The 26,852-nt window shown below is 41.3% G+C and overlaps 1 protein-coding gene across 2 annotated transcripts; it reads left to right on the top strand.

Annotated features, from left to right (window-relative positions):
- Positions 1 to 5,981: 5,981 nt before the first annotated feature.
- On the top strand, positions 5,982 to 13,299 carry LOC125394532 (zymogen granule membrane protein 16-like). Of its 2 annotated transcripts, none has more exons than XM_048425435.3 (4): positions 5,982 to 6,053; positions 12,075 to 12,136; positions 12,300 to 12,432; positions 12,888 to 13,299. In XM_048425435.3, exons 2-4 carry the CDS (start codon positions 12,082 to 12,084, stop codon positions 13,201 to 13,203), a joined length of 504 nt encoding a protein of 167 aa, XP_048281392.3. In that variant the 5' UTR covers positions 5,982 to 6,053; positions 12,075 to 12,081; the 3' UTR covers positions 13,204 to 13,299. The 2 variants fall into 2 exon arrangements, with proteins under 2 accessions (XP_048281392.3, XP_048281390.3); XM_048425433.3 differs by having other exon boundaries at positions 5,982 to 6,082.
- The last annotated feature ends 13,553 nt before the right edge of the window (positions 13,300 to 26,852 follow it).

Here is a 26,852-nt window from a genome sequence, read left to right as displayed (position 1 = left end):
CCCATAATGTCTGGCTGTGGGTCACTATGTTTGTTCCCATCTTCCCCAGAAGAAAGCTTCTCTGATGATGGCTGAATCAGGTACTAATCTATGAGTATGGTAAAATGTTGTCATCAGGAGTCATTTTATCTCTGCATTTTTTTCTCTTTTTAGACTAGTATTATTTGGTTTTACCCTAGACCCCTAGGTTATCTGGTCTCAGGTTCTTGGTAATCCAACCAGAATTGGGTATGGGGGTTCATCTCATGGAATGGGCATTAAGTCAAATCAGTTATTAGCTCATTAGTCCCATAAGCCTTGTGTCACTATTGCCCTGGTATATCTTGCCAGCAGGATACCATTGTAGATCAAAGGGTTTATGGCTGATTTGATATTTACATTTCTCTTTTGAGAGTGTACTAAGTACCAAAGATGCTAGAACACTGGGATAAAAGCTCTTTGTAGGAACCACTTCAACATCTCTGTTGAGTTGTATGGTATACCTTGCTGTCAGTTTGTGAAAAGCAACGTACAGTTGTGGTAGCAGCTTGTGTTGCTTAGGGGTTCCTGTGAGGCTCCTTTGGCTGATAACTCAATGAGGTGGAACCCAATCCCAGTATTGGAAGCTTCATTTGGCGGCAATAGATGTTCAGTTGGAACTCTGTCTCTCCCATTATTTGACAGTTTCATTTAGATTTCTTTCTGTGGTTGTTTGAATGAAAATGACCACCCCCATTGGCTCATAGGGATTTGCACTATTGGAAGTTGTGGCATTATTGGAATAGGTGGCCTTGTTGGAGGAAGTATTTCACTGAGGGGTAGGCTTTGAGGTTTCAAAAGCTCAAGCGAGACCCAGTGTCACTCTCTCTTCTTGCTGCCTGCCAATCCAGATGTAAAACTCTCAGCTCCTTCTCCAGCACCATGTCTGTCTGTGTACCACCATACTTCCTGCCATGATGATGATGGGCTAAACCTCCAAACTGTAAGCCAGTCCCTGGTGTGGGAAGTTTTCCTGTATATCTGTTGCTTTTATTGGATAATGAATAAAGACACTATCCTTGGCCTGTGATAGGGCAGAGTAGAACTAGGTGGGGAAAACTCAACTGAATGCTGGGAGAAAGAAAGCCAAGTAGGGAGAGGTCATGTAGCCACCAGAGGGGAAAAATGAAAGCTGCCAGCTGGAACCTTTCTGGTAGGCCACAAGCCTCGTGGTAAAATATAAAATAATGGAAATGGGTTCATACTAGATGTAAGAGCTAGCTAGCAATACATGTAAGTGATTGGTCAAGCAGCGATTTAAATAATATTGTTTCTGAATGATTATTTCAGGTCTGGGCAGCCAGGAACGAACAAGCAGCCTTCGTACTACAAGTCCCAATTAAATGCTTTTCTTTATAAGAGTTGTCATGGTCATGGCATCTCTTCACAGCAAATAAAACCTTAGCTAAGACAGAAGTTGGTACCAGAGACCGAGATCTGTGAAACTGTCAGATTCCCTGGAACTGGAGATACAGATAGTTGTGTGCTGCCATGTGAATGCTGGAAGTTGAACACACGTCCCATGGAAGAACAGCCAGTGCTCTTATCCACTGGTCCATCTCTTCAGCCCCGATTTGCCTGCAAATTTTATGATGCCTTTTTTCTCAATGACCGAGTAATACTCCAGTGTGTGACTTGCCATATTTCCTTATCCATTCTTTTGTTGGGGAGACATCTAGATTGTTTCCAGTGTCTAGCTATTATAAATAAAACAGTAATGAACATGGTTGAGCCAGTGTCTCTGCGGTAGGATGAAACATCCTTTTGTTATATGCCCAAGAGTGGTATAGTTGGTTCTTGAGGTAGATTGATTCCCATCTTTCTGACGAAATGCTACACTGATTTCCATAGTGGTTGTACAAGTTTGCACTCTCACCAGTAATGGATGAATGTTCAATTTATTCTATATTATCACCAGCATGAACAGCACTTACTTTCTTGATCTTAGCTATTCTGAAATGTGTAAGATAAAATCTCAAAGTAGTTTTGATTTGCATTTCCCTGATGCCTAAGCATGTTTAACATTTCTTTAAGTATTTCTCAGCCATTTGAGTTTTCTCCATTGAGAATTCTCTGTTTAGATCTGTACCCCATTTTTAAAAATTGGGTTATTTGTTTTCTTGCTCTCCAGTTTCTTGAGTTGTTTATATATTTTGGACACTAGTCCTCTACTGGATGTGGAGTTAAGGAAACCTTTTTCCACTCTGTAGGCTGCTTCTTTGTCTGAATCACAGTGGCCTTTGCCTTACAGGAGCTTTCAGTTTCATGAGATCCCATTTATTAATTGTTTATCTTAGTTCCTGTGCTATCCGTGTTCTCTTCAGGAAGTCTTTTCTTGTGCACATGAGCTCAAGACTATTCCACACTTTATCTTCTATCAGGTTCAGTCTATCTGGCTTTTGTTGAGGTCTTGATGCCTTTGGAATTAATTTTGTGCAGGGTGACAAATATGGATCCATTTAGATTATTCTACTTGCAGTCATTCAATTTGATGAATACCATTTGTTGAAGATATTATCTTTTTCCCCAGTGCATATTTCTGTTTTTTTAATAAATAAAATCAGATCATAGGAATGTCGATTTATGTCTGAGTTTTCTATTTGATTCCATTGGTCAATATGTTTGTTTTTGTGCCAATACCATACTGTTTTTGTTACTATAGTTTTGTAGTAAAACTTGAAATTGCTGGCGATGACCCCTCCAACACTTCTTTTATTATTTAGGATTGACTGTAGCTATTCTGCTCTTTGTGTGTATGTGTGTGTTTTCGTATGAAGCTGAAAATTGTCTTTCAAGGCTTGTAAAGAATATTGTTGAAATTTTGATGGGGAATGCATTGAATTGTAGATGCTTTTGGTAGGATGGTCATTTTTACTGTATTAATTGTTGCTGATTCATGAGCATGAGAGATCATTCCGTCTTCTGATATCTCCTTCAATTTCTTTCTTCAGTGACTTGAAGTTTTCATCACATAAATCTTTAAATTGCTTGGTGAGAGTTATCCCTAGTTATTTTATATTATATGAGGTCATTGTGGAAAATATTATTTTTCTGATTTCCTTCTCAGACCATTTGTCATTTATATATAGGAGAGGCACTGATTATTTGTGAGTTAGCTTTATATCCAGATACTTTGTTGGATGTGTTTGTCAACTGTAGGGGTTTCTTGGTGGCATTTTTGGGGTCACTTATGTATACTATCATATCATCTGCAAATAAAGATACTTTGACTTCTTCCTTTACAATATACATCCCTTTGATCTCCTTCAGTTGTCTTATTGCTTTATCTAAGAAGCCAAGCACTATATTGAATAGATATGGAGAGAGTGGACAACATTTTCTTGTTCCTGATTTTAATGGAATTGCGAGTCTCTCTCCATTTAAGTTGATTTTGTCTATGGGCTTGCTGTTAACTGTCTTTATTTTGTTGAGGTATGATCCTTGTATACCAAATTGCTCCATGACTTTTATCATGAAGGGGTGTTGGATTTTTGTCAAAGGCCTTTTCTGCATCTAACGAGATGACTGTGTAATTTTTGACTTTCAGTTTGTTTATATGGTGGAGTTTTGTATGTTGAACCATCTTTACATTTTTGGAACAAATCATTCTTGTTGATGATAGATGAATTTTTTGATGGGTTCTTGAATTCAGTTTACAATCTGAGTTTGGCATTATGTTGGAAATTTTTGAATCTATATTCATGAGGAAAATTGCTCTGTAATTCTCTTTCTTTGTTGGGTCTTTATGTAGTTTGGGTATCAGGATAACTGTAATCTTATAAAATGAATTGGTTAACACTCCTTCTGTTTTGCAAAATAATTGGAGGAATATTGACATTAGCAATTCTTGAAACTCTGATAGAATTCTGCACTAAAAGCATCTTTTTTTTGGTTATGAGACTTTTAATGATTGCTCCCACTTCTTTTAGGCTTTCCAATTTGGTGGAGTACAGGTTTTTGAAGTATGTCTTTCTGATTCTCTGGATTTCTTCAATGTCTGTTGCTGTGGTTTTCATTTCTGATTTTGTTAATTTGTATAGTCTCTCTCTGCTGTTAAGTTAATTTGGATAAGGGTTTGTTTACGTTATTGATTCTTAATGAATCAACTCTTTGCTTCAATGATTATTTTTATTGTTTTGTTTCTATTTTATTCATTTCAGCCTTGAGTTTGGTTGTTTCTTGTTGTCTACACCTTTTGGATATGATTTCTTTTTTCTGTTCTAGAGTTTTTAGGAATGCTGTTAAATTACTAGTAGGAAATCTTTCCAGCTTATTTTTTTTTTAAATCTGGCACTTTTTACTATGCTTTTATTGTCCCATAAGTTTGGGTGTGCTATGTGTTCATTTTCATTCAATTTTAGAAGGTGTTTAATTTGTTTCTTAATTTCTGTCTTGACCAATTTTTCATTCAGTAGATAGCTGTTCAATTTCTATAAGTTTGTAAGCGTTCTGTTTTTCCTGTTGTTGCTGATATCCAACTTTAATCCATGGTGTTTGGATATGATGCAGGGTGTTATTTCTATTTTCTTTTATCTCTTGAGACGTGCTTTATGTTTGACTTTGTGGTCAATTTTGGAGAAAATTCCATGAGGTGATGAGAAGAGGGTATATTCTTTTGTGTTTGGGTGAAATGTTCTTTAAACATCTATAAATATCCTTTAGAGAGCCATCATGTAGGTTCTGGGAATTGAACCTGAGTTCTCTGGAAGAGCAGCCAGTGCTCTTAACCATTTCCGTCTCTTCAGCCCCCCAAAGGCAAAGGCTTAATCTTTGGAAAGAGGTGCGCACAGATCCTGTCTAGTAGGAGCTCCCGAGGAAGTCAAGGCAGAAGGGAAGCTTGGCTGCCAGTTCCAGATGATCATGGTTAAACCTCGAGTCAGGAATCTAGTGATAAAAGTTCAGAGGAAGTACAGAGTAGCAATAGTTCAGAGGAAGCCAGGTTGGCAGAAAAATGGGTGAACTGAAAATCTCTGAGGTCACTTCCCGGAGATAAGTGAAAAACTGTCACGCAGGCAAGCTCAGAAGAACGCAGGGCCTAACCATGAGGGTGCTGCGTCCACTCAGCCCTGTGTCAACAGAGCACATAGTTGGGCGTGCTGAGTATTGCTGATGCCATGCACTCAGAAGCCTCTGAGGCCTTTTCTTGGAGTTGGGTTGAGTATTAACCTCATGAAATCACTCGACCCAAGGGAGAAGGACCAAAGTGCACTGGAGTTTTCCAGATCAGATCAAAGTTTTAGAGCCAAAAGCCATTTCAGTATCTCTCAGAATCTAATCAATGTAGTGTTTGAAGAAGTTGGGTGGAGACAGCTGAGGAGGGACCGAGAAGGATAGAAATGAGTCCACAATTCCGCCACCGATTGTTTAACGTCCTATCTCAGGCCTCAGACAGTAGGGAGCAGTTAGAGAATGGTTCACAAGAGGAAACGCTTAAGTCTTAACTTAAGTCTTTACAGGTCTAGACTCTGGCCCCAATGGGTCACTGCACATCAGGTGGTCCCTCATCCCTGACTTCTTGTTCTTAACTGGGAGTGAGGAAAGAAAGAAAAGATTGTGTTTGTCCTTTGAATTAGATACTTTCACATAGTTGGCACTGGGGTCTTGCCTTACCCTCGCCAGCTGGTTTTCAGAAAAAGGAAATGAGAGAGGAAGTGCTAGAAGAGAGAGACAGAGAGATAGAAAGAGACAGACAGGGAGACAGAGAGAGAGACACACACAAAGACAGAGACACAGAGACACAGAGAGACAGATGCAGAGAGACAGAGGCAGAGAGACGGAGTGGCAAAGGTATGCCCAGAAATTGCTCCCCGACACAGTTCAAATCTTTGGAGAGGTAGGGGTCGCTAGGCAGCTTAATTTCCCTCCTACCTCTTGGTGCCTCCTCCCCCAGTTTGACCAAAGTCCACCCGGCAGGGTGTCTGGGAGACACAAGTGTCTGTCTCCTGCAGTGCTCTCTTGGAAAGTTTTCCTGATGGGGGCCGGGAAACCGGTGGCGCTGTGCCAGGACGGGAGGAGTGAGTGGGGAAGCGCTTCGGGTGAGGAGTCGCAACTCTGGCGAGAAATTGTGAGAAAATTGTGATCCGGAGACACCTTTTACAAACAAAAACAAATGACTTGGTGGGAATCGGCTGGGCTCCCACACAGCTGGTGGAGGGGGTTGCATCGGGGGACTGCACCTTGGCTGCAGGGGAGGGAGGCGTGCAGTGTACTGGCAGTGTAGACTGGCTCCCAGACAGATATGCAAGTTAGAGACATAGAGAAACAGAGAGAGAACTCAGCAGCTATAGAGGGGTCTTTGTAGCGGCATCCCGGGGAGAACATCCAGTCTGTGTAAGCTCTTAGTGCAGTTTTACGAGTCGATTCTAAGTGAAATCATTTCCAGTGACGATTATCTAGGTTTCAGCAAACTAAAAAGAGAGATAAACAGGCACCAACCAACTAAGCCTGGTGGTGGTGGTGGCACATGCCTTTAATCACAGCACTCTGGAGGCAGAAGCAGGTTGATCTCTTTGAGTTCGAGGCCAGTCTGTTCAACGAGAGCTAGTTTCAGGACAGCTAGGCCTGTTACACAGAGATACCCTGTCTCCAAAAACAAACAAACAACAAATCAAAACAAAAAAACCACCAACTACTTTTGAAAAAAGACTCAGGGACTGGAGAGATGGCTCAGAGGTTAAGAACACTGATTGTTCTTCCAGAGGTCCTGAGTTCAATTCCTGACAACCATATGTAAAGAAATCTGGTGCCCTCTTCTGGCCTACAGGCACACATGCAGACAGAACACTGTAAATAAAATAAATTTAAAAAATCTTTAAAAAAAAAAAAGAAAAAGGAAAAAAGACTCAGTTATCTAGAGAACAGAGAATTGTCATCTTACCAGGGTTATCCCCTGGAAAATTTTCTTGAGTCCAAAATGTGAATCAGATCCCTTGGTTTATGAATACATACTTAAAACAAAAGGGTTTGGACTTTATGTGAAAGATGTCTAGGGAGACAAGGCAGCCTGAGGCTTCTCTTAGGCCTGATGATGTAGACCATGTAAGCTTAGGGCTTCCTTCCTCTGAGAAGAGCCAAACAGTAACTAATTCTTTATAGGTGGACTTGCCTAGTCACTTATTTATTTTAGTTATTTCTCCAGTGGTCTAAAGAGGCAGATCATAATATTTTAGATTACAAATATTTACTTCAGTCCTCCCTCATAATGACTTCCTAAGAACCTTCCAGTGAATGATGAGCACTCCCTTTGCAAACACTTGCCAGTCACCTTTGAGAATTATGGTGACTGAAATTCAAGAACATTCATTGTGTATTGTGTGTCTTTTCCCTTACTCGCTAATTTTATAATCAGAGATTAGAGGGTCATGAAATGTGATCACGGATGTTTAAAAATCCTGCTCAACACATTGTTGACAAATCTCATCCATCTAGTAACTAGTTATGTAGCTTTAGAAATGTCTCTTGGCCTCTGAATTTCAGGCTTACATGGATAAGGCCTTCCTTGCAGATTTGTCTTGGATCAAGTATGATAATGAACAGAAAGGCATGTTTTAAACAGGGAGACAGGACCAAGGCCCTCCCCACTACATCTAGACTGAGCAAGGCATCCCTCCAAAGAGAATGGACTCAAAAAAGCCAGTCCAAACAGTAGGGATAAACCCTGGTCCCACCGTCAGTGGCCCCGCAGATCATTCCAGTCATACAACTGTCACCCACATTCAGAGGGCCTAGTTTGGTCCTATGCTGTTTCCCCTGCTTTGAATTCAGAGTCAGTGAGTTCCCTTAGCTCAGGTAAGCTGTTTCAGTGGGTTTCTCCATCCATCATGATCTTAAGCCATTTGCCTTTATTATTGCTTCTCCCCCTCTTTGAGTGGACTTTGGGAGCTCACCCAGTGCTTCACTGTGGATCTCTGCATCTGCTTCCATCAGTTATTGGGTGAAACTTCTATGCTGACAGTTAGGGTAGTCGTTGATCTGATTACAGGGTAACCGGTTCAGGCACCCTCTTCACTATTGCTTAGGGACTTAGCTGGGGTCATTCTTGAGGATTCCTGGGAATTTCTCTAGCATCAGGTTTCTCCCTAGTCTCATAATGACTCCCTCTCTTTCATTGTTTTCCCACTCCGGCCCTCCCCCAATTTGACCATCCTCATCCCCCATCCCCTCCACTTTACTGTCCCCACCCTCAGTTTACCCAGAAGATCTCATCTATTTCCCCTTCTCAGGGTGATCCATGTGTCTCTCTTAGGGTCCTCCTTGTTTCCTAGCTTCTCTGGTGCTATGGATTATGATCTGATTAAGTTTGTTTTATATCTAGTATCCACTTATGAGTGAGTACATACCTTGTTTGTCTTTCTGGGTCTGGTTTAGCTTGCTCAGGATGATTTTTTTTTCTAGTTCCATCAATTTGCTTGCAAAGTTCATGATGTCATAGTTTTTTACTGCTGAGGAATAATGCATTGTGTAAAGTACCACATTTTCTTCATTAGCTCTTTAGTTAACGGACATCTAGGTTGTTTCCAGGTCCAAGAAAGAATTTTAAGAAACATTTACATAAAACAAAGAAAAATGCTCTATTTTCAACCAAATATCACACCATGAGAAAATTACGTGTGTTGGGGGGGTATTTGTGCAAGTATGCTCCAGGTTCCCAGCTTTTCTGAGCTGCTATCCATGCTGGCGTGGACTTTGGTGGTGCAGAGTCATTTCTGCTCCTTGTAAGTAATCCTTCGCCTAGATTCCTGTAAGTATTCCCCACTAAAACTAGCGGTTCACCACACTGGACCTCGATGGTATCCCTGCTTTGGTCTGTCTTGGGCTCCCTATCTGGGGCAAGTAGATGTGCATGTTGTATCTGCCCAGGAGAACTTTGTCACACAGCAGCAATGCTTTTAATATGTAATATGTTTGGAATTAAGTAGCAAAAAACAGTTTGAAAGTCTCATAATCTTATTTATTTACTTATTTAAGATTTTTTTCATTTTATTTTTTGCGTGTTTTGCCTGCATATATGTCTATGCTGGGTGCCTACAGAGATCAGACGTGGGAATCGGAGTTACAGACAGCTGTACACCACCATGTGGGTGCCAAGAATCAAACCCAGGTCCTCTGCAAGAGTAACCAGTGCGACTGACCATGGAGCCATCTCTCCAGCCCATCATTTATTTTTAATAGAGATTCGGGTACTGGCATAAGAACAGACAGCAGGACCAATGGAACCAAATAGAAGACCCGGACATCAATCCACACATCTTCAAACACCTGATAATTGATAAAGAAGCAAAAAATATCAAATGGAAAAAAGAAAGCATATTTAACAAGTGGTGCTGGCATAACTGGATATCAACCTGTAGAAAAATGAAAATAGACCCATATCTATCACCATGCACAAAACTCAAGTCCAAATGGATCAATGACCTCAATATAAAGCCAGCCACACTGAACCTTATAGAAGAGAAAGTGGGAAGTACACTTGAACGCATTGGCACAGGGAACCACTTCCTAAATAGAACCCCAGCAGTACAGAAACTAAGAGAAACAATTAATTAATGGGACCTCCTGAAACGAAAAAGCTCCTGTAAAGCAAAAGACACTGTCAACAAGACAAAACAACAGCCTACAGAATGGGAAAATATCTTCACTAACCTCACATTAGACAGAGGTCTGATCTCCAAAATACACAAAGAACTCAAGAAATTGGACACCAAAAGATCACATAATCCAATAAAAAATAGAGTACAGATCTAAATAGAGAACTCTCAACAGAGGAATCTAAAATGGCTGAACGTCACTTAAGGAAATGTTCAACATCCTTAGCCATCAGAGAAATGCAAATCAAAACAACTCTGAGATTCCATCTTATACCTGTAAGAATGGCCAAGATAAAAAACACTGATGACAACTTATGCTGGAGAGGTTGTGGGGAAAAGGGAACACTTCTGCATTGCTGGTGGGAATGCAAGCTGGTACAACCCCTTTGGATGTCAATGTGGTGATTTCTCGGAAAATTAGGAAACAACCTTTCTCAAGACTCAATAATACCAGTCTTAGGTATATATCAAAAGGATGCTCAATCGTGCCACAAAGACATGTGCTCAACTATGTTCATAGCAGCTTTGTTTGTCTTAGCCAGAACCTGGAAACAACCTAAACGCCCCTCAATCGAAGAATAGATAAAAAAAAGTGGTACATTTTCACAATGGAGTACTACACAGCAGAAAAAAAGTAACAGCAGCTTAAATTTTGCAGGCAAATGGATGGAACTAGAAAACATTATTTTGAGTGAGGTAACCCAGACACAGAAAGACAATTATCACATGTACTCACTCATAGGTGGTTTTTAAACATAAAACAATGAAAGCCAGCCTACAAACCACAATCCCAGAGAACTTAGACAACAATACTGATACTAAGAGAGACTTACATAGATCTAATCTACATGGGAAGTAGAAAGTATAAAAAGACAAGATCTCCTGAGTAAATTGGGAGCATGGGGACACTGGGGGAGAGTTGAAGGGGGAGGGGAGCAGAGAAAAATGTAGAGCTCAATGAATATCAATAAAAAAATAGAGATTCGTTATATAATTCTTTAAACTTTACTATGTTTTGAGTTTTCATAATAAAATATCAGCAAATAGATAAAAATTGTCAGGAAAATACTAGGCTTTGCTTAGGAAGTGCATTTCCTTTCTGGGGGAATTCCAAATGCCTAACAGACCATGTTTATTGCAGTAGAAGGTGGGCTTCAGGCCCACAGACCACTTGGGATAGAGGGAATCTTCTGCCAGGACTCTTGGATTCCATTTCTTTTCCTTGTTTTAGTTTTGAGGCAGGTTCTTGCCCCAAAGCCCAGACTGGCCTTGAACTCAAGATTTTCCTGCCTACGCCTCTCAAATGTTCCTTTTACAGGTGCAAGCCATGCCACCTGGCTAGATCAGGCTCTTTAGATTATGTGAGCTTTTCGTTCACCCAGTTGTTCTTCAGTGAGTTTTAGCTAGTTTCTCTGCCTATACTGAAATTTGTCACTATGCCTGGAGTGGACCCCACCTTGCCACCTGTGACTCACGGGAGGAGGAGTAGATTAAGATGCTTCAGAGCTTATGAGACACCTGATCCTAAGAGGTTGATCATATTTGTTCTGGGTCTGAAGTTTACATGATAAAGAACAGTGGGAGGGCTTGATATGATATAAAAAGATCTGGAAATCACTGGAGCATCATGTTGCATCTGACACTGCCAGGTAAGGAGTGAGTTTGGGGAGAGGGGATACTAAAATCTTTGCCCGAGAAGAGAATGCCTAGATTGTGGCAGGGAGACTTGAACATTGGCACCTGGACCTCAGCTAGTTTGGGGCACAGGGGCTTCGAGTTCCAGCTAAAGGGATGAGGATACCATGGGTGCTCAGGGCATGTAAACGGGAAGATCTGACTGCTAGAGGAGGGATTATGACAACTGGATGCCTTGGATCTAATGTCTTGAGCTTGTCCCCAGTTATGCGACCTCCCAGCCTATCCCAGCTGCACCAGAACTGCTTGGACACTGATGTCGGCAGTCTTTTCTGTCACTCCCTTTGTCCTCCTGGGTGACACAGAGGCACCTCTAAATGCTCTTTCTTCTGACTCAACAGTATGATAACGGTAGGGAGTTAACCTCTGTGCCTCACACGCCTTATCAGCCAGGCTAATCTCACACAGGCAAGTTTGGCTCAGATTCTTAGTTTAGTGAGCTTCATCATCTCCATGCCTTAGAAATGGCCTCTGTCTCGTCTTCTGAGTACTTTCCTGCTGTGTGCCAGGATGGGATGAGGTTCAACTCAGATAATCCAACAGAAAGTCAGGATTGATCTTTTTGATTGAGAAAAGAACGTTAGTTACAACCAGACCAGAGAAATTAGGGACTCAGGAGACAGCATCGGGAAGGAGCAAGACTATCAGTGGACAGTCTCCTCTGAGCTCAAGGCTGCATTGATTAGATCTACATTGAAAAACTGAAAAGCCTAAGTCTACATGCAAAGCCGGGGAATTGATAAGCTTTCTTCTTTCCCCTTCTTCACATTCCAGCCTCAGAATGTTGGCCATTGCTCTCCTAGCCTTTCTCTGTGTGTCAGCCTCTGCCAATGAAGGTAAGCGAGATGCCTGGTCATGGGATCCCGGGAAGAGCGACTCTTGCAAAACTGTTAGTCAAAGCTTTTTTACAGTGGCTTGGAGTGGTGGGGAAGAATAAAGATGTTAGGGAACAGCTGGGTTCCTGGGCTGTTTCTACCCCCAACGCCTCTTCCCCTCTAGTTCAGGTCAAGTCCTCCTCTTATAATGGGGAATATGGAGGCGTTACAGGAAGACGATTCTCTCATTCTGGCAACCAGATGGAAGGTCCCATTACCGCCATCCGTATTCGAGCTGACACACACTATATCATAGGGTAAGAGTCTTCAGGTTCCTGTGGTCTAGGGTCTATGGAGGGTCATACTATACTGAGTTCTTATTTACCTTGAATCATGCTTCTTTAAATCAACAAGTCACAGGTAATACATGAGCGGGTAAAATGTTGGAAGTCCTCGGTTCTGGATCTGTGGGTTTGTTTTTTAACTTCACTTCCTCCAGTGTGCCTGAAGTTGGAAAATCATGTAATCCTGAGCTCTCAGGGACCTCAAACTGAACACATTGATTTTTCTCTCTTGTCCATCTTTGCTTGTTGCTCTCCTGAGCTAGTTCTTTCTGTCCCTGTTGTTGGCTAAAGTTCTCAGCATGACCTTCTAGGGTTCATCCATCATTCATATCCAGGGTGTGGGTGTTGCGGGGGACTTGTCTTCTCTGTTACCTCTTTAAAAGTCTCATCATATAGACCAGGAGGTCCTGAATTTTGATCACCTCCAGTCTCCAGGTACGCTACGGCAGGACATGGAGTGACAATGTAGGCGGCACACATGGAGACTTGGAAGAGATCTTTCTGTACCCTGGGGAATCAGTGATTCAGGTGTCCGGCAAATACAAACACTATCTGAGGAAGCTGGTCTTCATCACAAGCAAGGGCCGCCGCCTGTCTTTCGGAGGAAAAGAAGGCATAAGTTTCAATGCTGTTCCCTTGCATCCTAACACCGTACTTCGCTACATCAGTGGCAGAGCTACCAACTACATCACTGCCATTGGCCTGCACTGGGGTAACTACCCTAGTAACCAGAACAACTGCTAAACCTTCAGCTTCTTGTTTGCCAGGGACATTGTGTAAGAACTCCCTTACCACCAACTCCTATGCAAACAACTTAATAAATGAGCGTGGCTAAATTCAGCATCTTGTTTGTATCCTAATTCCAGTAGGAACACAAGGCTCTTATTTCTGGCTCTCTTTGCATGTTAATCTTGGGAAAACGAGAGGACGAGAATAGTACTAGAACCCTGGCTTGCTTTTGTAGATATAATTGGAGATAAAATAATGGCTACGTGTATGTTCAAGGATGGTTTCTGAGAATGCTCATTCAAAGGAGTTCAGAAGGGAGGGAAAAGTAGTCATGCAATCCTTCCCCAAACACAGACGTTCCACACTCTAGCTGCCCTCCCCACCTGTCCGTCCATTGAGCAGATGCCAGAAGAATGTCACCTCATTATTTTGACCTTAAGCCATTTGGTGTGCATGGTGGGCCTGGACCATTATCCTTTGTTCTTTTCCAGAATCTACCTAACTCCTGATACTTAGGTCAATTTTGTACCTGTGGATGCTGTTCTCTTTTGTTAGCTCACTTCCTCCCAACTTTACTCCATCACGTGTCCAAAGCAGTCTCTCCCCCCCTCTGTCTCTGTCTCTGTCTCTCTGTCTCTGTCTCTCTGTCTCTGTCTCTGTCTCTCTCTCTCTGTCTCTCTCTCTCTCTCTGTGTGTGTGTCTGTGTGTGTCTGTGTATGTACTGGGTTGGGGAGCGGGGAGTAGAGTGTTGATGGTTTAGTTCTGAGCACGGAACAGTCACTTCTTCTCAGCACCCTGACTGGCTCTGAGTTTCCGCATGAATACCTGCCCACTGGAGGCAAACACATGATTCTCTAACTAAGGTTGAGAGCAGCAGCACCCTATAGGTATAAACACGAATATTTAGATTGTATTTTAATGACAGGTCTATTTAACAAAAAGAACAGTAGGGGGCTCCTCTCTAGAACCTATGACTTCCTCAGCCATGTTTTTTTTTTTTTTTTTGCTTAGGTTTCACAGTGCCAGGAATGAATTTTCTCTGTAGAGTGGACCTCAAATCCAAACAGAAAGTGAATGACTACTTCCAAGACATTCATGCCACTATTGAACCAGTAGCACTTTTGCCTGACGGGTCAGTGCTGTATAGCATGCAGGGTCCACTACTGCTCTAGGAAACCACAGATGTTTCTCTCCCATAGCACATTTCGGCACTCGCTAGCCGGGAGGAAATTTTCATGTCAGTTCCTACTCGATTTCTCTGTGTCCTCCAACTCACGAGTGTGCTGTCCTCAGCAACAAGGTCTTACTCTCTGATTCTGGTTGGAAACCAAGAGGAATGGCAGCCATCTGTGTTGTTTGGGGGGGCATCGAGGGCCTCCCTGGCTAACAATTCATAAGGAAATATTCCACACTTGGCACTGGAAATTTTAGATACTATACTATGGCTTGTGGGAGAAGCATTATGTATCCATGGAGGATAACTCCTTTCTAACACCTTAAACTAATATTTTTTAAAAATATATCTTCATATTATTTTGTCCTACCTGGAGGAATATGGTATTATATGGGGATGTTTTGATAATAACTGAAAAATATTTACCCAAGTTATATAAGCAAAAGCAAATGGAAATCAGATTCCTGCCACTTTCCTAAACGAGTACAATTTCCAAATTCTAAATCCTTATCCTTATACCCACAGATAGGTGTAAGGTATAAGCTCCCACTCCGCATCACAGAGTTTCTCCTTGTAACAGATGGAGAACACTACAGATATCCACAAATGGTCATAAAGCAGAGAACCTTGAGCGATGGTCCCTACTGATGCATTTACATCACAACTCCTAGTCAGGAGCCCCTGGGAATGTCACAGAAAAGGGGACAGAAAGATTACAAGAACCAGAGGACCAAGATGTCTGCTGTGAGAGGGTGTCTTTCATATAAACCATGGAAGTTGTACCCATAAAAGTCTCAATACTGTGGTCAACTCAATTAGACCCGCAAAATGCTAGCACCAGTTGACATGCCAGCGTGAATGAGACAACCCTCCCAAAGCCTAGATGAAGAGCTATCGGTAACTCATGGCTTCTTAGAGGAGAATCGATGTTCCCTATGGATGAGGTCCCTAATTTGTTATTCAAAGCCAAGCAGTTAGGCTTAAACACACATATACATGAGCAACACTAAATGGTCTCATAGATCATACGTGTGTGTGTGTGTGTGTATCAATTACACACAATACAGTGTAATGTTTAAACACTTCTATATTTCTTCTGGACATTTATCCAAGGGTTACTAGCCTATCTTTTGACTCCAGGGAGAACTCCCACCCTTGGATTAGAGATTATGTCAGAGCACAACATCACAGTTTAGTTGATCACCTTTATTAGCGACTGCAGATTGGAAATTTGACTAGTTTCATTACCAACTCTAGAACGGAACACCACTCCACAAATAGAATGGTTGTTCGGAGAATCAGAAAGATAGGAGCTGGTCTGTGAGTGTAGAAAGATCCTCTCTAATGGAAGCACTCAGAAGGTAGAGACAATGATCTCTGTGACCTCAATCAGGATATACCACAGCATGTGAACATTGTTCTCAGCTGGATGTGATGGTTCATGCCTATAGTGCTAACACTTGGGAGGCTAAGGCAGAAGAATTACCATGCATTTAAAGCCAGTTTGGTCTATAGTGTAAGATGCTGTGTTAACACTTCCCCCTCAATTCATTTCTTTTTTTTTCCCAAGTGAATAGATTTATTTATTTATTTATTTTCTTTTTTTAAAGTAATTTTATTAAATTATAAAAGTTTTCATTTACGCCCCTCTTCCCAACACCCTCCCACTCCCCCCTCCCTCTCCTCCTCCCTCTTTGTCCCTAAGGTCAGTCAGGGTTTCAAGCCCTGTGGGAAGTTCAAGATCGTCCCCCCTCCCTCCAGGTCCAGGAAGGTGAGTATCCAAACAGACTGGATCCCAAAAATCCAGTATATGCAGAGGAAACTAGTCCCAGTGACATTGTCAATGGCTTCTCAGAAAGACTCCGGGCCAGCCACATTCAGAAAATCCGGTGGCATTCAGAGAATCTGGTTGGATCACATGCTCGTTCAGACGCAGTCCAACTGCCCTTGGTAAACTCTCATTAGATCCGACCCCTTGTATCAGTGGGTGATAGCATCCCTCGCAGTCCTTCATCATTTTCTTCGTCCTTCTGCTCCTCATTTGGCCAGTTGAAGGATCTATGGTGATAAGCAAAATATTCACCAGTATGGTTATGGGCCAAGGCCGGTTCAGGCACCCTCTCCTCTGTCCAGAGAACAATCTGGGGATCTCTCCTTGGACCTGGGATCCCATATATAATCAAGTTTCCTATAAACCCTAAAATGACTCCCTTAGTTGAAATATATTCTTCCCTGATCCCATATTCATCCTTCCTCCCTTCACCCCATCCCGGTCAACCAAGCTTTTTCCATTCCTCCCCTACTCCCTTCTCTCTAACCCTCTCCCCTTCCAACAACCCTCCCACCCCCCCCCCCCCCCCATGCACTCAAGGTTACCTGGGACTCTTGAATATTTCCTACCTCCTGGCGGATAGCTAAATAATCTTCATCAGGTTTGTCTTCTTATTTAGTTTCTCTAGGATCACGAATAATAGGCTCAAAGACCTTTAAATTATGGTTAGAATCCACTTATGAGTGAATACATACCGTGTTCCTCTTTTTGGGTCTGGCTTACCTCACTCAGTAAAGCGTTTTCTATTTCCATCCATTTGCATGCAAAATTCAAGATGTCATTATTTTTTACCGCTGAGTAAAACTCTAATGTGTATATGTTCCACACCTTTTTTAACCATTCTTCTATTGAGGGGCACCTAGGCTGTTTCCAGGTTCTGGCTATTACAAATAGTGCTGCTATGAACATAGTTGAACAAATGCTTTTGTAGTATGCTAGGGAATCTCTAGGGTATATTCCCAAGAGTGGAATTGCTGGGTCCTGAGGGAGATTGACTCCCAGTTTCCTGAGAAACCGCCACACTGATTTCCACAGTGGCTGCACAAGTTTGCATTCCCACCAACAATGGATGAGTGTTCCCCTCACCCCACATCCTCTCCAGCATAGGCTATCATTGGTGTTTTTGACTTTAGCTATTCTGACAGGTGTAAGATGGTATCTCAAAGTGGTTTTAATTTGCATTTCCCTGATCGCTAAGGAGGTTGAGCATGACCTTAAGTGTCTTCTGGCCATTCGAAGTTCATCTGTTGTGAATTCTCTGTTCAGATCAGTACCCCATTTTTTAATTGGGTTAATTAGAGTTTTAGTGTCTAGTTTCTTGAGTTCTTTGTATATTTTGGAGATCAGACCTTTGTCTGATGAGGGGTTGGTGAAGATCTTCTCCCAGTCAGAAGGCAGCCTTTTTGTCTTACTGACAGTGTCCTTTGCTTTACAGAAGCTTCTCAGTTTCAGTAGATCCCATTTATTCATTGTTTCTCTTATTGTCTGTGCAGCTGGGGTCCTGCTTAGGAAGAGGCCTCCCGTGCCTATATCTTGTAGACTACTTCCCACTTTCTCTTCTATCAGGTTCAAAGTGGACGGATTAATGTTGATGTCTTTAATCCATTTGGACCTGAGTTTTGTGCATGGTGATAGGTATGGATCTACTTTCATCCTTCTACAGGTTGACATCCAGTTATGCCAGCACCATTTGTTAAAGATGCTTTCCTTCTTCCATTGTATACCTTTAGCTCCCTTGTCAAAAATTAGGTGTTCATAGGTTTGTGGGTTAATATCCGGGTCTTCTATTCGATTCCAAAGGTCGATTTCTCTGTTCTTATGCCAATACCAAGCTGTTTTCAATACTGTAGCTCTGTAATAGAGTTTGAAGTCAGGGATGGTAATGCCTCCTGAAGTTCCTTTATTGTATAAGATTGTTTTGGCTATCCTGGGTTTTTTGTTTTGCCATATAAACTTGATTATTGTTTTCTCAAGGTCTGTGAAGAAGTTTGATGGGATTTTGATGGGGATTGCATTGAATCTATAGATTGCTTTTGGTAGAATTACCATTTTTACTATGTTGATCCTCCCAATCCAAGAACAAGGGAGATCTTTCCATTTTCTGGTATCCTCCTCAATTTCTTTCTTCAAAGACTTAAAGTTCTTGTCAAATAGGTCTTTCACTTCCTTGGTTAGAGTAACCCCAAGATATATTATGCTATTTGTGGCTATCGTGAAAGGTGATGTTTCTCTGATTTCCCTCTCAGCTTCTTTATCCTTTGTGTATAGGAGGGCCACTGATTTTTTGGAGTTGATCTTGTATCCTGCCACATTACTAAAGGTGTTTATCAGCTGTAGGAGTTCTTTGGTAGAGTTTTTGGGGTCACTTATGTACACTATCATATCGTCAGCAAATAACGAAAGTTTAACTTCATCCTTTCCAATTCGAATCCCCTTGATCTCCTTCTGTTGTCTTATTGCTATTGCTAGAATTTCAAGCACTATATTGAAGAGGTATGGAGAGAGTGGACAGCCTTGTCGTGTTCCTGATTTTAGTGGAAAGGCTTTGAGTTTCTCTCCATTCAATTTGATGTTAGCTGTCGGCTTGCTGTATATTGCTTTTATTATATTTAGGTATGATCCTTGTATCCCCAGTCTCTCCAACACCTTTATCATAAATGGGTGTTGAATTTTGTCAAATGCTTTTTCAGCATCCAATGAAATGATCATATGGTTTTTTTCTTTCAGTTTATTTATATGATGGATTACATTGATAGATTTGCGTATGTTGAACCAGCCCTGCATCTCTGGGATGAAGCCTACTTGATCATAATGAATAATTTTTCTAATGTGTTCCTGGATTCGGTTTGCCAGGATTTTATTGAGAATTTTCGCATCGATGTTCATGAGTGAGATTGGCCTGTAATTCTCTTTCTTGGTTGTGTCTTTATGTGGTTTTGGTATTAAGGTAACTGTAGCTTCATAAAAGGAGTTTGGCAGTGACTCTTCTGTTTTATATTATGGAATACATTAAGGAGTATAGGAATTAGCTCTTCCTGGAAGTTCTGGTAGAATTCTGCATTGAAACCATCTGGTCCTGGGCTTTTTTTGGCAGGGAGATTTCTGATAACAGCTTCTAATTCTTCGCGACTAACAGGTCTATTTAGATTGTTCACCTGTTCTTGGTTCAACTTTGGTATATGGTACTTATCTAAAAAAATGTCCATTTCTTTTAAATTTTCCAACTTGTGGCATATAAACTTTCGTAGTAAGATCTAATGATTCTCTGAATTTCCTCTGTGTCTGTGGCTATATCCCCTTTTCATTTCTGATCCTATTAATTTGCAAGTTCTCTCTCTGCCGTTTGATTAGTTTGGATAGGGGTTTGTCAATCTTGTTGATTTTCTCCAAGAACCAGCTTTTTGATTCATTGATTCTTTGGATTGTTTTCTCTGTTTCTATTTTGTTGATTTCGGCCCTCAGTTTGATTATTTCCAGTCTTCTACTCCTCCTGGGTGAATCAGCTTCTTTTTTTTCTAGAGCTTTCAAGTGTGCTGTTAGGTCTCCAATGTGTGCTTTCTCCGTTTTCTTTAGTTGGGCACCTATTGCTATGAACTTTCCTCTTAGCACTGCTTTCATAGTGTCCCATAGGTTTGAGTATGTTGTGTCTTTGTTTTCATTAAATTCAAGGAAGACTTTAATTTCTTTCTTAATTTCGTCCCTGACCCAGGGGTGATTTAGTAGTTGACTGTTCAACTTCCATGAGTTTGTTGACTTCCTGGGGGTAGCATTGTTGTTGAATTCTAATTTTAATCCATGGTGGTCTGACAAGACACAGGTGGTTACTAATATTTTTTTTGTATCTGTGGGAGTTTGCTTTGTTACCGAGTATGTGGTCAATCTTCGAGAAGGTTCCATGAACTGCAGAGAAGAGGGTATATTCTTTCCTATTTGGGTGGAGTGTTCTATAGATGTCTGTTAAGTCCATTTGATTCAATACCTCCAATAAATCTCTTAATTCTCTGTTTGGTTTCTGTCTGATTGACCTGTCCATTGGTGAGAGAGGAGTGTTGAAGTCTCCTACTATTAGCGTGTGTGGTTTGATGACTGCCTTGAGTTCTAGAAGAGTTTCTTTTACATATGTGGGTGCCTTTACATTAGGGGCATAGATATTCAGGATTGAGACTTCTTCCTGATGAGTTGTTCCTGTTATGAGTATGAAATGTCCATCTCCATCTCTTCTGATTGATTTTAGTTTGAAGTCGATTTTGTTAGATATTAGAATGGCCACACCCGCTTGTTTCTTAGGTCCATTTGCTTGGAAAACCTTTTCCCAACCCTTTACTCTGAGTAGGTGTCTGTCTTTGTGGTTGAGGTGTGTTTCTTGTAAACAGCAGAATGTTGGATCCTGTTTTCATAACCAGTCTCTAAGTCTGTGCCTCTTTATAGGTGAATTGAGTCCATTGATATTAAGTGATATTAATGACCATTGGTTGTTGACTCCAGTCATTTTTTGGGGGGTAATAGAGTGTATGTGTTTTCCTTCTTTGAATTGTGCTAGTGAAGGGTCGCTAGATGTCTGAATTATTGTAGTCAGTGTTGGCAATATTGGATTCCTTGGGATGTAATTTTCCTTCTAGTATTCTCTGTAAGGCTGGATTAGTAGTTACGTATTGTTTAAATTTGTTTTTATCCTGAAATATTTTGTTTTCTCCGTTGATAGTGAACGAAAGCTTAGCTGGGTAAAGTAGTCTGGGCTTGCATCCATGGTCCCTTAATTTCTGCAGTACCTCTATCCAGGACCTTCTGGCTTTCATGGTTTCTATAGAGAAGTCTGGTGTAAGTCTGATAGGTTTACCTTTATAGGTTACTTGACCTTTTTCCTTTGCAGCTCTTAATATCCTTTCTTTAATCTGACTGCTTTGTGTTTTGATTATTATATGGCCAGGGGATGTTTTTTTCTGATCCAATCTATTCGGTGTTCTGTATGCTTCTTGCACCTTCATAGGAATATCCCTCTTTAGGATGGGAAAGTTTTCTTCTATAATTTTGTTGAATATATCTTCTGGACCTTTGATCTGCAATTCTTCTCCTTCTTCTACTCCTATTATTCTTAGATTTGGTTTTTTTATTATGTCCCATATTTCCTGAATGTTTTGTGATGAGAATTTGTTGGATTTGCTGTTTTCTTTGGTCAGGGCGTTTATTTTCTCTATGGTGTCTTCATAATCTGAGATTCGTTCTTCTATCTCTTGTATTCTATTGGTTAAGCTTGATTCTGTAGTCTCCGTTCGTTTACCTAGGTTTTCCATATCCAGCCGGCCCTCGGATTTTGTTTTCCTCACTGCCTTCATTTCAGTTTTCAATTCTTGAACTGATTCCATTACCTGTTTGATTGCTTTTTCTTGGTTTCCCAGGGTATCATTTACGAATTTACTCATTTCTTCAACCTTTTTGTTATATTTGTCTTCCATTTCTTTTCTCATTTCTTCCATTTTTTGTTATATTTGTCTTCTATTTCTTTAAGTGAGTTATTCATACCCTGTTTAAGAGACTCTATTGCTTTCATAATGACACTGTTTTCCACTTCTTCCGGAATAGGGCGTTCAAGTCCTTCTGTCATAAGATCGCTGGGATCTGGTGTTTTCATGTTGTTTTTCAGATTGTTGGAGGAATTTTTGCCTTGGCGCCTGCCCATCTCTTCCTTCAGATGCCCTCCAATGGCTCTTCCCTCCACTGGGTCTTCTTCTACTGGATTAGTGTCCCTTGCTAACCCGGAATCACTTTGCCTGCAGTCTTAGCTCGCTGCAGGCAGGCTATTAGAACAAAGGGACTTCCTTTCCTTTGCACTCACCACCTGTCCCGAACCCCGGTGCCCACCCCGGCTGAGATGGAGGAATTTAAGCCCCGAAAAAGGGAGAGAGGACGGGAGGGGTTCCAGGCAGAAAGCTGGGATGGCGTAGCAGGAGAGAGGGATTAGCTGGGGGAAGCTGCCCCTTTGGAGCAGCCAGGGAGATAAGGATGGCGGGAATACCGTGTGTACCTAAACGGAGTTGTATGGCGGTCAACACACTCACCCCTCCACAGGATCAGAGCCCCCCTCAATTCATTTCTAATCTAATAGCCTCACTTTTTCTAACCCTGTACCATCAGGTGGCTGTGTCATCAGATGGAGTCAGAATCTTTACACGGTTCCCTCAGCATAATGATTGATCAGTGTGTTAGATGTGTAACAAGACATATTCCACAAATGCTTTGGGGATTAGACATTGGAGTGGGTAGAATAAACTGGAAATAATCACCACAGTGGCTTTGGATCATGAGCCGGGAGTTCAGGGATGGGACTTGCAACCAGAACTGGAGAGGTAGGAGAATCCTTCCTAGTTCAAAGCAATACTGAGAATGCTAAAATACAGCAAGAAGAATGGTTTTACTTACATACAGGAAAGATAAAGCAGGACCATGTGGAAGAAGCCTCTGTTTACGTCTGCCCGATAAACACGTGGAAAGGATCTTAAATGATGAAAGCTGTGCTGAAGGGGATTTAAATGGTTTACAGAACTGCATGAGGTTAGGGGAGGAGAAAAGCAATCAGAGATGCTGATGGAGACACCATGGAAGAATAAGGGACTTGCACTGATGCATTAGTGTCAAGGCCGTTATGGGGTCAAGCAACACTTTCTCACTGGAATTGAGGGCTACTCCGCAGGTGGGAATTCCTGTCTGGTACAGAAATCTGGAGAAGGAATAGGCTCTAGTGAGAGAACTACAGCTGTTGCTAAAGGGAAACGATGTGCTGATCAAATCGCCTCTCAATAGCTGTTGATCTGCATAGATTGGTGCTGCTGTCAGCTTTGGTCTTTAGAGTGGGCAGCAGTAACGTGGAGCCTTGTGGTTGTTCAGAGTTCTGAGAATCAGTGGCTGTTGAATTTTAGCCGTAAGTGGGGCATCTATATTACTGCATCTCAAAAGCAGGGCATCGGTATGACCCCATCCACAGATCAGAGAAGGTGAAGAGGATGTAAAAGTGGGAACATGTCGGGGACTGTTGTGGAACAGTCTCCAGTTGTCACATGACTGCTATGCTCATCTATTAGTTTGTTTGTGAGACAATGTATCTCTGTGTAGCTCTGGCCGTTTTGGAACTCACTATGTAGACCACACTGGCATTGAACTCACAGAGATCCTCCTGACTCTGCATTCTGAATACTGGGATTAAAGGAGCATCCCTATGCCCTTCTTGAACTCTTAAAGTCACAGCAGATATGATTACCTGGGCCCATTGAGACTGTCATGGGAGAAACTGGGACTCACAAGAGTTCCCTCTTCCCCAGGCAGTTAAGGGTTACTGGGGGCGAGTGGAGGGAGAAAGCGACATTTTTTTCTTCCCCAGTGGTGTGGATAAGATGCCCATGCTCCTGAAAAACAATGACATTCACTGGGTCACATAACAAAAGGGGCGGTAAGTAGGCTCAGTGAGTAAAAGCGCCTGTGCCAAGCCTGACAACCTGAATTTGATCCCAGGGGGGCCACACAGTAGAAGGGCGGAACAGATGCCACAAAGTTGTCCTCTGACCTTCAGGTAAGAACTGTGACATATACATATACACGCACAACAAATATCAAGAAAGTATTAAAGCAAAGGACAAGAGAAGAAATAATGAGGTGAAAGTAACGAGATGAGAAAATGAAGGGGATTAGTGGAGTGAGAAGGAGACAAGAGGGGGTAACGGGGAGGGTGATCAAATGACCTAAATACATGTGTGCATGTGTTAGCATGTCACAGTAGTGGGTAACGGGGAGGGTGATCAAATGACCTAAATACATGTGTGCATGTGTTAGTATGCCACAGTAGTGGGTAACAGGGAGGGTGAATAAATGTTCAAAATGTATGTATGTATGTGTTAGCATGTCACAGTAGTGGCTGATGGGGAGGGTGATCAAGTGATCTAAAAACATGCATACACACATTAATATGTCACAGTGAGGCTTATTATATGTAATTAATATAACCCCATAAAAGCATAAAATGTACAAAGAGGTATTAGCAAAAAGAATCATGAGAATGAAGAAGACATCTCATAGTGAATCTGAGAAAGAAAGGATTGGAGAGTGCCAGGAAAGATTTTATTCTGAGGTTTCTCATCCTCTTTTAAAATTTCTCTTACACATATACAGAGACACTTATCTTATACTCGTATGCTCACACAGATACAGAAACTTGTAAACACACACAGACATGTTTAATAATAATGTTGGGAATCATACCAAATGGTCTCCTGCATACTAAGCAGGCTCTCTACTACTGACCAATGTCTCTAGCTCTTCATTTACTTATTTAAAAGAACATTTGCATTTATTTAAGAACAAAACTTAAAACTTTAAATTTCCCAATATTATAATAATCCAAACTGTCCTTGGGGTTATGCATAAAATGTCATTTCAAGTACTTGAAGTTGCTTTCTTATTAGGAAGCGATCCTTAGATGGTCCTTCTGGTGTGAATTTATGGGTGCAGTTTCAGGGCATAAAGACATGAGGGCCCTGACAGAAGACAAGCCAGGAGGAAAGGTTATCAAGAAGAAAGGGCTTTGAAACATAGAATCAAAAAAAAAAAGGAGAAAAAGACACACATTTTCAGAGCTTGTACATTTTCCTAAACCAAATGAACATGTGAAAGCACCCTTAAAGGAATAACCAGTATTAATATTTCTGTAATCAGATTTAAATCTTAAAAGAAAATCTTTCTACTTTAAATCAACTCATATGCAAATGAAGGAATTCAGTTTAAAACCAGCTCAAAACCACGCAGTGATGACTGAAGTCACAAAACAATCCCTCACCAGTTCAGAATCATGAATAATAAAGGGGTCATTTGTTTAAGGGAAAAAATTACAGATCACTGTCCTAGACAACAGTCCTCTACAGAACAGGAACAGAGTCTAGCAGCCAGAAGCGGGAGCTGGAAGCAAGAGAGCAGGCACAGGCTTTACAACGGCTTTTCAAGTATCAGAGACCACACGCAAGTTGGCTGCTATCTTAGAGGTTATTGGCTGAAGGAGTAGAATGTGCTCCCTCAGCAATGCAGTTAGCAAAGTAGGAATCTGGCCTTTGTGTAGGGTACAGCTCCACATGAGCAGTTGGACTGAAAGCTGCCCTTTGTCTCTAAGGAACCTATAAAGATGTTATGGCTAGAAATAACAACAACAACAAAACTTTACTGGAAGTGGTAGCATATACCTGTAATCCCAGCACTCAGGGAATGGAGGCAGGAGAGTCAGGAGTTCAAGATCATCCTTGGCTATATAGTGAGCCCATGCTAAACTTTGGAAAATGAGACACTGTCTCAACCAACTAAACCCCCTCCCCCCAAAACACCCCCAAAAAGACTATATAAGTTTTGAATTATCTAATAATCTGTAATACAGAAATAAGATTGAAGTTTCTTTGGTTTTTGTTTTTAATTTTAAATGCATGATTTTGTATGTGAGAGAGAGAGAGGAGAGAGGGAGAGAGAGAGAAAAAGAGAGTTCACACATGAGTTGGGAGGGGAAAGTGGTAGGAAGGATAGAGGAAGTAGTGGAAGACAGAGAATAGGGACTGTATTTATAAGTTTGATCAAACCATGTTATAATCTTGTATGAAATTATCAAGTGATTAAAAAAGGAAGAGATAAAGAAATGGCTTAATAGTTAAGAGCACTTGCTCTTTCAGAGGACCTGGGTTCATTTTCCAGTATCCTCTTGGTGGCTCATACCACCTGAAATTCCAGTTCCAGGGAGCCATTCCTGGGCTTCAGGCATGGACACAGTGCACATACACACATAGAGGCAAAATACTCATACAAGTAAAATAAAAATGTCTAGTAAAAAACCCTGAAGCCTTTCTTAGACTGTTTTAGCCCTGTTACAGCCTAGAGTATAAATCCTCAAGTGATAACTGTCTTCTAGAACAACTCAATATTGACCCTAATATTGGAAATATTAGTGTACTAGTAAAATATATTTCATTTAAAAATACACCAAATAACTGGGTGCATCCTTGTGGATTCCTGGGAATTTCACTAGCACCAGGTTTTTCCCTAACTTCACAATGGCTCCCTCTATCAAGATATCTCTTTCATGTCTCTCCCTCTCAGTCCCTTCCCCAAATAGACCATCCTATTCCTCATGTTCTCATCCCCATCCTGTTCTCTTTACTGCCCTTCCCTGCCCCCAGTTTACTCAGGAAATTTCATCTAATTCCCTTTCCCAGGGCAAGCCCTGCACCCCTTTTAGGGCCCTCCTTGTTACCTAGCTTCTCTGGAGCTGTGGCCTGTAGGCTGGTTAGCTTTTCCTTTACATCTAGTATTCACTTATGAGTGACTACATACCATGTTTGTCTTTCTGAGTCTGGGTTACTTCACTCGGGATGACTTTGTTGTTGTTCTATCTATTTGCCTGGAATTTTCATTGTTTCATTTTGTTGTTTTTGCTTTTTTTTAAGCAGTTAATACTCCATTGTGTATATATACCACATTTTCTTTATCCATTATTTAGTTGAGGGGCATCTAGGTTGATTCCAGGTTCTGACTATTATGAATAATGCTGCTATGAACATTATTGTGCAAGTGTCCTTTGGGTATCCTTTGGGTATATGCCCAAAAATGATAATGCTGGATCTTGAGGTAGGCTGTTTTCCA

This window comes from Myodes glareolus, chromosome 1 (genome assembly GCF_982192425.1).
Source record: "Myodes glareolus chromosome 1, mMyoGla1.1, whole genome shotgun sequence".
In the NCBI taxonomy this organism is placed as follows: domain Eukaryota; kingdom Metazoa; phylum Chordata; class Mammalia; order Rodentia; family Cricetidae; genus Myodes; species Myodes glareolus.
This window is presented reverse-complemented; position numbering and strand designations above follow the sequence as displayed.

What these genes read in the sequence shown, in the direction of transcription:
- LOC125394532 (XM_048425435.3), top strand. Translation starts at nt 12,082, where the DNA reads ATGTTGGCCATTGCTCTCCTAGCCTTTCTCTGTGTGTCAGCCTCTGCC. An exon ending in GTCAGCCTCTGCCAATGAAG is followed by an intron (nt 12,137 to 12,299) that starts GTAAGCGAGATG and finishes CTTCCCCTCTAG; the next exon opens with TTCAGGTCAAGTCCTCCTCT. An exon ending in GACACACACTATATCATAGG is followed by an intron (nt 12,433 to 12,887) that starts GTAAGAGTCTTC and finishes GATCACCTCCAG; the next exon opens with TCTCCAGGTACGCTACGGCA.